The 15,700-nt window shown below is 38.7% G+C and overlaps 1 protein-coding gene across 1 annotated transcript; it reads right to left on the reverse strand.

Annotated features, from left to right (window-relative positions):
* Positions 1-12,436: 12,436 nt before the first annotated feature.
* On the reverse strand, positions 12,437-15,449 carry LOC129471251 (DNA polymerase iota-like). The gene is given in 6 exon segments (XM_063630509.1): positions 12,437-13,091; positions 13,426-14,409; positions 14,412-14,695; positions 14,697-14,773; positions 14,776-15,023; positions 15,395-15,449. Coding segments are annotated over 6 exon segments (2,139 nt in total). The 5' UTR covers positions 15,435-15,449; the 3' UTR covers positions 12,437-12,585.
* Positions 15,450-15,700: the final 251 nt, after the last annotated feature.

The raw sequence follows: 15,700 nt of genomic DNA on the forward strand, positions 1-15,700 counted from the left end.
GGAGTAGCTGAGATTACAGGTATGTGCCACCATGCCAGGCTAATTTTTTGTTTGTTTGTATTTTTAGTAGAGATGAGGTTTCACCGTGTTGGTCAGGCTGGTCTCTAACTCCTGACTTCAAATGAGCTACCCACCTTGGCCTCCCAAAGTGCAGGGATTACAGGAGTGAGCCACTGCGTCCGGCCAGATAAGTGTTTTTTCAATGTTGGATGAATGTTGAAAGTCTATCTTGAGTAGCAAGTATTCAAAATCAAAGGACTCATCTAGGGCAGCTGCAGCAAACATTTTCTGTAAAGGACCAGATAGTACATATTTTAGGCTTTGCATGCCGTAAGGTATTTGTTACAACTACTTGGCTCTGCCATTGCAGTGGAAAGCAGTCATAGGCAATACATAAGCAAATAGACATGGCTATTGTTCCAATAAAACTTTTAATTTATAAAATTGGCAGAAAGCAGGTTTTTGGCTCACTGACCGTAGTTGACCTCTGATGTAGGAGCTTGTTACCCAAAGTGGTGTCTGGGAGCCAACAGCATCAGCATCACCTGGGGTGGAAATGCAGCCTCTCAGCCCCATCCCTGACCAGTTAAATTTAAACCTACCTTTTTTTTAAGAGACCCAGGGATTTATATTCCCAATAATATCAGGCAAGCACTGTTCAAGGAGACTTGGACAGTGTTGGCTGTCAATTAGAATCATTATATGAGTTTTTAAATAAACTGTTATATATTTCCATTCAAAATATCAGGTGTGTGATGGCAAAATTTGCTGGGTTTCATGTGATTATTCAGGTCTGCACTGGTTATTGTTCCTCACTGGTGAAGAAGAGAATAGGAAAAGCTGAGGAGGATTCATTTAAAGCCTACAAAATTAGAACGGACCACCAAATCTGCAGTCCAACTTAGTAAGACTTACAGGTAATCACACTATGCCAGAGAACCAACAAGCCCCTAGGCCTTCCTTTCCTTTCCTAACTCAGTAGAAATAGCTTCTATTGAACCAAACCCAAACCAATCAACCCTGAATCTCATTGATCAGATGTGTGTACAAATAATTTAGACGTCTTTGCCATCACAGGTCATTAAATACCCACAAAGTGCAGGCTGTTTCCATAAACATCCGGCTCAAAGCCTTGAAAAAAAATAAATGCCTGTCTCCAAAGACTGAAATATCTGATTATTAAACTCACTGATCATTTTATGTTTCATCAAAGATGAATCTATAGCAGAAAGAACCAAGAGGAGAGAGTGTGGGGTTGAGAGTACTGCCCTAGAGTGAGAAAGCGAGCCCGGCCTACAAATCCATGTTTCCTCCTAGGCCGCAGGACCTGTGATGGGAGGGGCTGCCTCAAAGGTCTCTGGCATGCCCTAGAGACATTTTCCCCATGGTCTTGTTGATTAACATTTGGCTTCTCGTTACTTATGCAAATTTCTGAAGCCAGCTTAAATTTCTCCTCAGAAAATGGGTTTTTTTTCTACCACATCGTCAGGCTGCAAATTTTCCAAACTTTTATACTGCTTCCCTTTTAAAACTAAATGCTTTAAACAGCACCCAAGTCACTTCTTGAAGGCTTTGCTACTTGGAAATTTCTGCTTTCAAATACCCTAAATTATCTCCCTCAAGTTCAAAGTTCCACGAATCTCTAGGGCAGGGGCAAAATGCTACCAGTCTCTAAAACATAGCAAGCATCACCTTTACTCCAGTTCCCAACAAGTTCCTCATCTCCATCTGAGACCACCTCAGCCTGATTTCATTGTCCGTATCATTAACAGCATTTTGGTCAAAGCCATTCAAACCAGTTTCTGGTAAGTTCCAAACTTTCCCACATTTTCCTGTCTTCTTCTGAGGCCTCCAAACTGTTCCAACCCCTGCCTGCTACCCAGTTTCAAAGCTGCTTCCACATTTTGAGGTATCTACAGCAGTGCCCTACTCTACCAATACCAATTTACTGTATTAGTCTGTTTTCTCACTGCTAAGAAAGACATACCCAAGACTGAGAAGATAAAGAGGTTTTAAGGGACTCACAATTAAGGCAGAAGGCAAGGAGCAGCAAGTCACATCTTACATGGACGGCAGCAGGCAAAGAGAACTGGCGTGGAGAACTTCTCTTTATATAACCTTCAGATCTCATGAGACTTATTCACTATCGTGAGAACAGCATGAGAAAGACCCACCCCCATGATTCAATTACCTCCCACTGGGTACCTCCTACAACACAAGAGAATTGTGGGAGCTGCAATTCAAGATGAGATTCAGGTGGGGACACAGTCAAACCATATCACTTATAGTCTTTAACCCTTAGTTATGCTTTTAAGAATATGTTTTCTATAATTTTCACATATGTATGCAAAGGGTTGTACTGACGTATGTGCATTCAATGCTTCTTTAATAGTAAATCTGGAAGCAAACTAAATGTTCAACAATATGAGAATAGCTAAATACATTATGAGACAGCTGACTATGTTATAATAGCCAGTAGTTTAAAAACAGGTGGAACTATTTGCCCAGAAGTGAAAATATATCTGTGCTGTACCGTTAAATAAAAACAAAAGATGGCATGGTGGCACACACCTGTAGTCCCAGCTACTCGAGAATCTCTTGAACCCAGGTGTTCTAGGCTGCAGTGAGCTGTGATTATGTCACTGCACTCCAGCCTGGATGACAGAGACAGACCCTGTCTCAAAAAAAAAAACAGAAACCAACAACAACAACAACAAAAAAGCTGCCATATTTCATCGATTTCAAGATGTTTATTTTGCACATTTTCACATTACTATGAGTTTTATAATTGCTATTGTCTTATAATTTTTATTGGCCAGGCAATAGTCTTGATGCTGTACATAAAATAATGTCACATTGTACAATCAGTGGTATCTTAGATTTAATACATTTGTGCAAAAAGAACCACATATATATGTAAATAGATGTGTTCATATGTTTCTTTACACTGTGTATGTCTATACTTAGAAACATACACACATGTATAAGTGCACATATGAGGGCATTGAGAAATATCTAGGAATGTGCATACCAAATAAACAATAATCAGTTCCAAAGAGAAAAATTAAGTAAATAGGGTTGGAGAGTGAAATAGGAAGAGTAGTTTTGGTTTTTAGGTTTTATATTTTTTACACTTTTTGTATAGTAGTGACAGAAAATATGTTTTAATTTCAAACTAAAAAAAAAAAGAATTATGTCTTTATCCCTAATCTCACAAGATTGAGGTGAAAAAAATGCTATCATCCACATGTAAGTGCTATAGAGCTGGGTGACAAATCTACTTACTTTTTTTAGCTACAGAGACTATGCATAAGACACAGAGACTGGAGACATTTAGGGCTGCCACCTTTTTTTATTTTGCCTCAAGTGCAACATTTATTCTGTGAGAAAATGAGACAGGATGCCCCATGGCAACAGGAGAAGCCAATCTTTGGCTCATTGGGGTATTACTTCCGATCAGGAAAGTATCACCAGGCACTCATTCATGAGGCAAATCAGCAAGGAAATGTCAAAACATCGGCAAATTGTGAGTAAATAGACTCAGATGCTTTGGTGCAAACTTGCTGAGAACAGAGGCTGTGGTTTCCATATGCCCCAACAAACTCCACTGGGTAGAAGCCCTCATGAATATTAACTAACCATACATTTCAGGGTGAATAACAGTGGCACAACCTAGCATGCCAGCCTTACTCCTGGAGAAGAGCCTGGCCCTGGGGCAAGGGATGCGGGGGACAGTGCAGGGGGTGCACGGAGCACTGAAAGGAGGACAGTCCAGTTTGGTACCACAAAGGCTTTCTCTGGGGGCTAGAAATAGGATGTTCTGAGCAAAGCAGTTTTCTCCAACAGGGACACTCAATCATGTTTGATGAAAGACATGACTGTGGCTTGTAGACCATAGAGCACCCTGTTCATTCTTACTTTGTAGGGGTGTAAGTAAATTTCATGGCAATGTCTACGTTTTCAGCTCCTTGAACTCAGTTCCTTCTATTAACCTTGTGCTTTAGAGTAAACAGAGTTTAGCCCACTCCAACATGCACAAGGCACATTTTTTTTCAGACCAAATTAACACAGATTCTGAGCCTCCTTGAAAGTACTGGAATATTTCATCTTTATCCCTGAGGATCTGCAGGGTGAGTTATCTTCAAAGGCTCTATAGACGGAGAAGTCCACATGGAAAATTAGAGCAAGTGGACATGAGAAAAAAATGGATGGGGTTATCAATGAAACAGAATTGATGTGTGTTACTAATTATTGAAGCTGAGTGATGGGTGCATAGAGGTTCATGGCGCTTTTTCCTCTACTGGTGGATAAGTTTGAATTTTCCATAATAAAAAGTTGACTAAAGTAGAAATTAGTAGGAGACTTGTAAGAAGGATTGCGGAATTTCTATATCAGCAGGGAGAGGCTAATATGTCAGCAAAATTCCTGTTATTATATTCTCAGTTCCTCTATTCTAAAAAATAGAGATAATACCAACTCACTGGATTGTGACAATTAAAGGAAGCACTGTGCCCAAAAGCGTGCTACTGTGACTAAGATAAAAATACATTTAAAATGCTAACATATTAACAATAATTGTATTTGAATGGTGGAATTATTTGTACTTGTTTTCTTTTAACTCTATTTTTCTCATTTTCTATATGGAGCTTGTATATCATTCACAATTTGGCACAAATAAAATAATCTTTATTTGAAATCTTTATTGAAATTAATGTTAGCTCATTTTTACCCATACATGGAGGAGTCTGAAAAACTTGGACCTCAAAAAGATTTTAAAACATTCCTAATGATTTAACTTTAATTCCTCCCAGCCTGAAGTTAAAGGTTTTTGGAGTATTATCTTTGGTTTGATGTTCCCTTGAAGAGCAATTAAAAAGAAAACAAGCCAAGTTACAATATACTGATCTCTTCTACCTGTTAGTTCCAACAGTGTTTAAATTAGCTGCTGGCCATGCCTGTGTAAAGTTAGTTTCTGATTTTATTTGACAAGTGATGGGTTACAGTAATTCACCCTGCAGTTCCCTCGGGGATAAACATGAACTATTCTACCACTGTCAAAGAATCTAGATTGTTATTAGTTTTTTGGTTTTTTTTTTTTTTTGCCTAAAAAGCGTGTATCATGTGCCCATTGCCTCTGCTTTTATTAGGGACATAAAATAAATACAAGCCATTGACTGCCAGGAGTTTTTGATGTTGATGCTGCTATGAAATGGTCACATCTACTGTATCAGTGATTAATTGCCACAATGATGCTACGTAACTAGGCAAAATTGACATAGCAACATAGATTCCTTGTTTACTATTCCTTGAAATAATAAAATATTTTTTGTTTTTCCCTGGGGCTACTGCAAGGTCAGCTACTGCAACCCTCAAGCTATCTGTAGGTAGAGGAAATCCTCATGGAAAACTCAGCAGCCTACAATAATGAGCATTGGTTTAGCTTACGAGTCTGCAGGGGGCAGTCGATTAGGCTGGCGTTGGCTGATCAGGACTGGACTAACTCTTGCTCACAAGTCCGGGGAGTCACTGGCTCTGGTTCCTTCGGTAGTGGTGTTGGCTGAAATAAAGGGGCCAGGGGCTTGGCTCTGCTCTGCTTTTCATGTTTCTCACCCTGCAGCAGGCTATCCTAGATAGAGTTTCCTGATGGGAGAAGAGCAAGTACAAGCAAAAATGCCCAAGTGCTTTTTTGTTTCCTCATATTTTGCTCAAAATGTGTCTTACATTTTCCCCTCATGTTTTTTTCCAAGGTCCTTGTTAAATTTCTGTTTGTGTCCTATCTGCTAACATCCTGTTAGCCAAAGGAAGTAATTAAGGCATCCCAGATTCAGGATGAGGAAGCAGACTGCCTGTTTAGTGAAAGGGACTTCAAGATTACACAGTGAAAATCGGAGTTACAAGAGAGGATAAAGAATTGAGGCCATTAGAGCAAACACTATGCCTTATAAACTTCAGTAATCAGAACTAGTATTTCTCTGTGATATTGTGCCATTTGAAAAGCATTGTCATACATCTTCATATGTCTAAATACATCCCTAAGGACTGAAGAAAGTTAATTATTTCACTAGGACAGCTGAGTTGTTTCAATGCTGAAATTTAATTTTATTTCTAGTGTCTTGTCCCCTAATTTGTACATATATGCTATCATAGTTTGAAGTTAAACTTCAGAGATCAGTGAATAAATCTGAATAAAACCCATCTTTCAAGTTCCATCTATTAGGTCACCTTTTCCAGGAAGCCTCTTCGGTATCTCTAGATAAAATTAATCATGCCCTTTTCTGATTTACCTCTGTGCTGTATACCTAATTCTGCTTTCACTCTTCTCTGTTTATTTAAGCTAGGATCTGCCTCTCCAGAGTCTGAACCCACTGAGAGGAGTAAAGAGCATAGGTTTTGAAATCAGTTGCCAAAGTCCAAATCCCAGGTCTGCCATTTACTGCAAGTGCAACCTTCAACAAGTTATTCATCTTAGACTCTAGGTGCCTCCATTTTCTCATGTGTGTGATGGGAGCAATAATTGCACTTTCTTAAAAGGCATATTGAGAGAATTAGGTGAGCATTAAAAATGTATAAAACACTGGACACAGAGTATTCTAAATTAGCTACTTGCAATTATAGTTTTATTATCTTTAATTTTATTTAAATGACTTTATACCACCTTGAAGTAACTTTATACCATAGGGTCTACACTGAAAAAAAAAAAAAACCCACATAGATCTTTATATCCTAACCAGATCCTTTCAAGTCCATTGCTTAGATTCAAAATATTAATGATATTGCAACCAAGACCTAAAGGAGAAGGGGGCAAAATATTAATAGCAGGGCAGTAGAACAAGCCTCCATAGATAACCTCATTCTGACCCTAATACATAATTCCCTGAGGATAAAGAAAATACAGGAGGATCAAAATGTACCCAATTAATATTCATCTTCATATATCTCACTTCTAGGTCTTATATTTCTGTGCCCCTGAGCAGAAGATTCACTTAAATCATCTCAATAAGTTCTGTTCACCAAAAAACCAAATAAGACAATGTGAGGACAATGGGAAATAAAATGAAATGGAATAAGCCATTCCCGAGGCTAGAAGAGGCAATGAAATAGAATTACATAAGCTCCCTCTAAGTCCTCAATCTGAATGATTCATTTACTTTGAGACATCTCATCTTCAAAATGGGTGAACTGAGGATTAGAGGAATTGAACAGATGGCACCTTGATAAATGGAATTAATACTCTGAAAATGAGGGAGGAGAAATTGTATATAAAAATCAGAAAGTATTAAAAGTAGAATCAAGTGTATACTATTAATATATTTTGAAGCATCTGAACATTAATTTTAATATTTGTGTCATCACCATTATTTTAGCACATTTTGAAGGAAAAGAATCTTAACAAATGGAAAGATATACTATAGCATTTATGTACTACCAAATATTAAATTCAAAAGATGAACTTGTTATATGGATATAAACATGTTGATGTTGTCTTTGGCCAGGCATGGTGGCTCAAGCCTGTAATTCCAGCAGTTTGGGAGGCCGAGGCAAGAGGATTGTTTGAGGCCAGCAGTTTAAGACCAGACACTTGGCAATGTAGCAAGACTCTGTCTCTGAAAACAAAGTGTCTTCCTAGAAACATACAATTGGGATTTTTAATAGGTGAAACACACATATAAAAATTTAAAACTCAAAAGTCAAATAGTACAAAACAATACATAGTGAAAACTGAGTCTCCCTCCCAATTCTAAGTCCTCTTTCCTCAAGTGAAACACATTACCACTTTTTTATATATTCTTTCTTTTCTTGTTTGTGCTTATACACTTATAATCGCATACAGCTTGGGAGTACTAAAGTTTTTTTTAGATTTTTACCCTCATTTTGCATATACCTTTTGAAAGACGAAAACATTGCAGTCTAGAGAATTTACATGATTTGGTCAGTTGTTCAGTGAATCAATTAGGATTAGTTTGGTTTTAGGTGACTTAAAAAAAGAGAAAAAACTGTTTTAATCCTATATATGCTCATGGGAAAATCTCCAGGGCATAGATTTGATAGCTTCAAAGTCAGCTTGAGGCTGCAGAGTGACAAAATAGTTGTCATCAGGTCTAGCCCCACCTTCCTCCTAGTTTCAAATCCAGCAAAATTAAAAAGGACTCCTCTAGCTATTTAACAAAAGCCTGAAAATTAATTCTTACTGTTCTAAATTGTCTCATTCCCATCCAAAAACCAATTACTGTGCCAAGAGGAATGTTCTCCTGCTCCCACTCTCCAACTCCCAAAGTATGTGGTCAAACAGGGAGGGAAGTTGTATCACCCAGAGGAAAATTGGGGTGCTATTATCAGAAGAAGGATAAATCGTAGGCAGATGGGAATCACAGAAGTTCACTGCACTCATCTAATTAGGAGAAAGATGGGAGTCATTATCTCTTGCCACACAGTAGAAACTAGTCATGCCTAAGATTGGGGAAACGATGTCCTCTATAACAACACATAGTTGTTTATTTTCAAATCTTATTTCTTATTACAGGATAAACCTCAGTCAGACATGTTGTATAAGTTATCTGTCTAAAAGCCAGTTCAATGTTCTTGCTTTCTGCAATACTGACTTGAATTCAATAGTACAATAATTTAGATTTTGGTCTTTTTCCAATTGCTTTTCAAAATCATTCCGAGCAAACACATGGTGATAGCTTTATATTTTTCACGCTTTCAGAAAGCCCATTACTGGAATGCTGTTACCCACTAAACTAGCAGCTAAATTTTCCCATCACCCAGATAACATGTATCCTAAACCGTGTCAGATGTTTTCCACCAAATTTGAGAAATAAGAGGTAAGACTCAAATAGAAGATGTAAACTAAAAAGTTATACAAGGCAAAACATCTCTTCCTTAAGATGAAAATTCCAAGCGACATATTCATACATATATATTCACTAACTGTATTGACTAACATCAAAAATATATTCTTTTTCATTGACATTGAAAGTGAATATATATATTCACTATATTGACTAATACTGAAAATATATTCTTTTTAATGTCAATATTTCAGTAGATGCAGACTGTAATAAAGATCACCTAGTCTAGTCATGGGGATATGTGATGGACCAGATCATTGCGAATAGAGTCAAATTAGATGCTGGCTTAAAATGCAAATTGCTGGCCATAACCTGGATCTAATGATCTAATGACCTGCAGGTGGAATTTGAAAACGCACATATGAATTAGCTCAGGTGGTAATGCTTTTGCAGACTAAACTTGAAAAAGTTGGATGATCCAACCCACTTATTTTATAAACAGGGCTGTTGAAGAACAGAAGAGGGAAATTATTTGCCGATAAATGGCAGAACTGGGATTAAATTTACACTTAAAACCATACTGATTGTTAGACTTTCTTACCTCTTCTCTTGCTTTCCACCTTTCTGTGTGCCCATTTCTGTAGTGTTATTGAGAATGAATCTGGCTGACAGATAATCAAAACTGGTATGAAATTCTATTAGAAACATGTCTGGTTGTCAAATTACCATATCAATGGGCTTTAACTGTTCCTTAGAGAATTCATTTTTTTCTGGCCATACAAAGCATCTGTTTGGTTTAATGCTTAGTCAGTTGGTTCTCAAACAAACGCATCCCAGATAAGGAATAGTGTTTCCCTTAGTCAAAGAGCCATATTCAGAATATCGAAATCCATCAACTCCTGAACTTTCAAGTTCAGGAAACACTGGACCTGAAATGGTCTACTTCATAGCACAATTCTTTCTTATTGTGTTCTCTACAATAAAAGTAGAGAAGAGACTGAGGAGATTATTATACTGAAACCTTCTAATTATATATTTTTGGGGGTATCTTAGGTCTTCTTTTGCCATACATACAATTGTACCTGGATAATTTATCTGAAGTGATGCTTTACACTTGAATTATTCAGCCTCCAAAATCTTTCAATTTCCAATGGGTGAGCTTTCCTCTTCCTTATTTCCACTGTGACTGATTCAACTTTGCATCTTCTGCATTCAGCATGAGGCCTGTACATAACATCACAGTATTCTGTGGAATTTATATGCCTTGGTAGTCAAGACACAGGGTCACTGGTGTGCTGGTAAGTGTTTAACAACTGACTCTTTAGGGGACAGAAAGTCTCTATTTGTAGTACTTGCCAATTTCCATGGTGAAAACAGTCAACCATGGCCAATTTCAAACTAGCAGCATGGTGTCACCGAATGCAGAGTTGTAAAGAGATGTGTCATAGGCTGCCATTCTATAATAATTCTGTCATTAAGATTCAGAAGACAGAAATAACCTCAAGATATGCATAAAGTAGAATGGTATAAAATAACTCCAAACTGATAATTTTAAGTATTTATTATTTTGTTTTTAATGTGATTTATTTAATCAAAATTTGTATAGTTTAACTTATGATAATGGCTATATTTAACCAATACTCAAAATTCCTGAACATTTAACAATTGGTTTCCTGTGAGCCAGTATGACATGACTTCAGTTGCTACTGGAAAGGTATATAGAGTCAAAAAGATCTGGATTTGAGTCGTGTCTTCTCCAACTACTAGCTTTGAGATTGAGCAAATCTACTTCACCTTGTGCCTCATTTTCCTTACCTAAATAAGGAATAATAGTGTCTCACAGGTTACATGAAAAATGAATGAGAGAGTACAATAAAATTAGTTGTACTTGGAAATTAGTGAATTTTTTTTAGAGTTCAATGAATGTTAGCTTTTAGTAATAATAATAATAAATGTCAACTCAGTGACAGATGGTGAGTGAATAAATGTCTAGATACATGGATGAATGAACAAACACAGGGGTGCTTTTAAAGTGAGAGGGGAAAAAGCTTTTTTGATTGCAAAAACATAATAATAATAAAAATGAGCTGTGTTTACCCCAAAAAATATCTGAAGAAGAAATGAAATCCTCTATTCCAAAATGCTGGATGGACTTAAGCAACCTCTCTGCTTTCTGTGGACTTCGGTGGCTTAGCATTATATAGTAAGACACACAACATGACTTGCAATTGGTGGTGTCAGCAGACACTGAAAAAGCAGGGAACAAGCAGTGCCTGTTACTCACTCCTAAATACAGTAGCCTTCCCTTGGGAGCACAAGTGTTAAATCCCCTCTTTCAGACATTATTTTTGTGCGCTCACAGCCTCTTTTCTTTGGAAAAGGGCTGAGTCAGTCTTTCAGAATCACACCTCAGCTAATATCAAGTGTCATTGTGTTCCCTCTAGCTACTTGCTTCGGAGGTCTTAGGAAACATCTCTTTCCTGCTCACAATAGATTGATCCCAGTACACTTAGCAGTGCCTTGTGGGATTGCCTCTCGCCCAGAAGGAAAGTCTGACATTTTGGAAACTGTGCTTCCTCTCAGAACGAGTGGAGCCCTCTCTTTCAGAACTGCCTCTTCCTCATGAATCCATTTAGGGCTTTAGTTTGCTTTTATGTGCCAGGAGAGAGGAGGGAAAAAAGATCTCCTGGCAACTGAGGGTCCAGGATATTCTGTGCAATCACGTCGCTGGGAAAAACTAGCTTTCTGAATAATTCAAACAAATCCCCAAAGGGTGATGCAACCAACGTGAAAATAGATGACTCACAAAGAGGTCTTTGGAAGAGTCTGTGTCAGTGTCTCAAGAAGAGAATACTGGGCCCCAATATTCAATTTCGTATTCAAAGTAAGTCCATAACATTTTTCAGTTAAACTCTGCTGCCTTTTTTTCATGGGGTGGGGAGAGTTCTTGACACATAAATAATGTGCTTATTTTTGCTTAGTTCAAAAGCTAAACGCTAAGAGTATTTATGTGTCTGAGGGTACAAATCTACCTAGTTCTTTCATCCTAAACACTTTAAAATGAAGTAAAAGTATTTTTAAAATCTCTGACAATACTGGTAAACAAAGAAAAAGGAAAAGTTTCTTCAAAGGACAACAATAGAAAATGAATGGAGACTTGGAATAGAAGGAACACCTTAACTTGGTAAATGATACCTACCAAAATCCTAGAGAAAGTCCAAACTAAATGGTGAAGCATTCCTCTTAAAATCAAGAGAAACGCTAGGTAATTCACTCTGATTGTTTCTATTACCCTGGAGGTGTCAGTGATTACAGCAAGATAAGAAAAAGAAAGCAAAAGTATAAGGATTAGAAAAGAAAGAATGAAATTGTCATTCAAAACTACAAAAGAGCTCAAAATAATCTTCAAATAATTAGAAATAATGAGAGTTTAAGAAAGATTGTTAGATATCAATCAAAACATTAAAAATAAATCTATACGCCAGCATCAAACATTTAGCAAATTTATTTTAAAAGTCTCCACCTATAACTTTTTTTTATGTTGACAATGATATTCTTTTTATGGAAAAGCAAAATGGCTTTAGACATAAAAGATAGTATTTTACATTATTTCTTCTGTTATATTTTTACGCTTTGTGCCAGAATTTACTTCTTGCAACTATTCTTGCTTTATCTGGAACAGTTTACTCCATTATTGAATATCTATTAGTGTTTAATACAGAAGAGCTTAATAAGCCGCTAATCCGAAAATAATGGTATTCCCTTGCTTTTCAGACCTTTTTGCTGAATATGCTTATTTATGTCCAATGTGGAAATCCGATCCTGTTCTCTTCCACTCTGCCAGCAGTTCCTTTTGTACTACTTCTGGTAGTTCATAGAAAACTTGAGGATCAATGTCAGAAGGGAAAGTAATTTTCTCGTCAACAGAATCCGGCTCTGTATTTTCTGTAAGTCCTTCATGAGAGTCTGTTGCTACTGTTTACTTATGGCTATCTGCAGTGTGGTTTTTGGAGAAAAGTTGCTCAATCTGCAAGTCTGGAAATGAATGAAAAGCAGACACAGCAGGGTTTGAATTTGTAAAGTGGAATCCTTGAGCTTCTTTAGGTCCTTGACTCATTTGTTCATCTTTTAATCTATTATCTAAATAATATGAATAATCCTTTTGGCTAGACATGTAAGAAGAACTACTGCTATTTAAGCCTGATGTTCCCGGTTCACGAGGAGATACAGAGGATACCTGTTTGCTACTGGATAAATGATCTCTAGGATTTATGGGAATATCTTGCATTTGTTTTTTTGTTTGTTTGTTTGTTTTTTGTTTTTTGTTTTTTTTTTTGAGACGGAGTCTCGCTCTGTCACCCAGGCTGGAGCGCAGTGGCGCGATCTCGGCTCACTGCAAGCTCCGTCTCCCGGGTTCACGCCATTCTCCTGTCTCAGCCTCTCCGAGTAGCTGGGACTACAGGCACCCGCCAACACGCCCGGCTAATTTTTTGTATTTTTAGTAGAGACGGGGTTTCACCGTGTTAGCCAGGATGGTCTCGATCTCCTGACCTCGTGATCCGCCCACCTTGGCCTCCCAAAGTGCTGGGATTACAGGCTTGAGCCACCGCGTCCGGCCGCATTTGTTTTTTAGAAAAGAAAGATAATACTCCTCTAGAGGCGTGTAATGGACAACTCACACTTCCTTTCCTTTGAAATTTTTCCCTAGATTTTCCAGAAAGGATTTCTTCTTGAATATCTACTGGAAGCTGCTTAAAGACTTCTTCGTCAACACCTTCAGGAAGTGAACAAAGTGGGAATTCACTGATGTCTTTTTCTTTAGAAAAATTTGTGGTATCTAGTGGAGACTCCCTAGTTCTTGTACTGTCAGTTCTTCCACTTCGTAGGACATCCCGGTTTGTTTCTTTGTCTTTGGGAAAATCTTCCATATGAGTGTCTTTCATTTTAAAACTGTGCTTGCCAGAGCGTGAAGTTGTTGATAATGATGGCGTTAAATAATAATCAATAAGCCCTTTCTTAGCAGTATTTAGTGCTTTAAGGTTGCAGAAGCACACACTTAGAAGGGTAAGGTGAAATGGCATCTTCACATTCACCATATTTCGAAAAAGTTTCATAAGTATATCAACCATTGGGGTCATCACATCATAATTTCCTGTCCCTAACTTCTGAATTACATGTGAAGGAATAGGGCAATGACAACTCTCACGACCATAATGCTTCTCAGAGGAATACCGCCGGATTATTAACCTCACTGTATGAGGCTTCCTTCCATCCTGGCATACTCTGTTTAAAAGACTAGCAAGTAGTGCTTCAATCTTATTTTTAGCTTCAACTTCAGATGAACATTTTTTAAATGAATCTTCTTCACTAAAGGACTGAGGTGGTCCTGAGGGTATCACAGGGGAGTTATCCTCTCTAAAACTGAGCTTCTGGATATGCTGAGCAACTGAAATTCCTAATTCTTTTTCTAAAATTTTGGGTGAAAATGTTTGGAGATCACGCACACTATTGATACCCAGTGCTTCAAGACATTTGGCAGTTTTATAGCCCATACAAGGTATTTCCTTTATGTAATTCAAACTATGAATAAGATGTTGACAACTTTCAGGTAATAAGACTGTTGATTTGGTTTAAAGACACCAGAAACTAATTTTGCCAACAGTTTTTTAGAAGCCACTCCAGCACAGCCAGTGAGCCCCAACCGATTATACATGGCTTCCCGCATCTCTGCTGCAATCTGAGATCCAACAAGTAGTCTGATGTGCAAGGTGTCAAGCAGGTTTATAGACTGATTATTGTATACATGACCCGACACAGTCACCACAGAAAATCCATCACTTTGCAGCTGCTGTAGTCTCTTCTCAACCGTTTCTGTTAGATCCACAAAATTTTCATCAAATCTGTCTCTCAACAACGGGACTAAATTCTTCCAATAATTCTGTAACCTTATAAGACATTTCTCTGCAGTGGGTCAGGTCTTCTCTCCACTAACTAATACCAGCTGTGGACGCTTTCCTTTTGCATCTCTGACATTCATAAGTTTCTTAACTCCAAGTTTCCCAGCTTCATAGTTGCAGGTAACCACCAAATATTTCTGTTGAACCCCTAAAGTTTTGTCTTTTAGCTCTGGATATGAGATCATTTCTACTTGTGCATAAAAGCAATCCAGATCCACATCTACTATGACTCTGGATGAAGAATTTCGGGTGGGCAACACTTGATCATGAACTCCTTCTGCCAAATGAGCGACAAGGTCCTCAACTTCTCCAAAGTTAAAAGGCCCGGAAGCCTCTGCAGTTTTCCTCGGGCTGGCTGAGGGATTCCCGCCCCACCTCGCCCCTCACAGAGGAAAGGACGGTGCAGATGCACCCTCGACACGTATTTGTAGTGTGGACGCGGCCCACCCTACTCCTACTGGGTGAAGCCATTCCTCTAGAGGTCCCCGCCGCGTAACACAAGGCTGAGGGAGGCAGCCCTCTCTTAGATGAGCCGAGTGGGGCGGGGACCGTCCCGCCCCAGTGGCCGCCGCCCCGAGCGTCCGCCCGCCCCACCCTTCTCATTTACACCCAAGGAGGCCGCTGGCTCCTCTGGCTGCGGCGCACCTTGCGAGCTGGCCGCCGCCCCCACGTCCGCCAGGTCCATGGCCCAGGCCTCGGCGTCTTCCTCGTCGTCGCCGCCGCCTTCCTCCTCCGGCTCCACCCCCCACCTATTACATTTTTATGGTACTGGGGAATAAAACTAAGAAGTGCCGCTGTTAGCAGCAGGGAAGCTGTATGGGTCTGCAGCAACTCATTTCTTGCCTCCACGAAGGAAAGCATTCACCCGAGGAGCATAAGGCAAAGTGAGAGACTGAGGCAAGTTTTTGAGCAGGAGTGAAAGTTGAATAAAAAGCTTTACCGAGCCGGGCG

Source organism: Symphalangus syndactylus, chromosome 21 (assembly GCF_028878055.3).
Source record: "Symphalangus syndactylus isolate Jambi chromosome 21, NHGRI_mSymSyn1-v2.1_pri, whole genome shotgun sequence".
Taxonomy (NCBI): Eukaryota; Metazoa; Chordata; class Mammalia; order Primates; family Hylobatidae; genus Symphalangus; species Symphalangus syndactylus.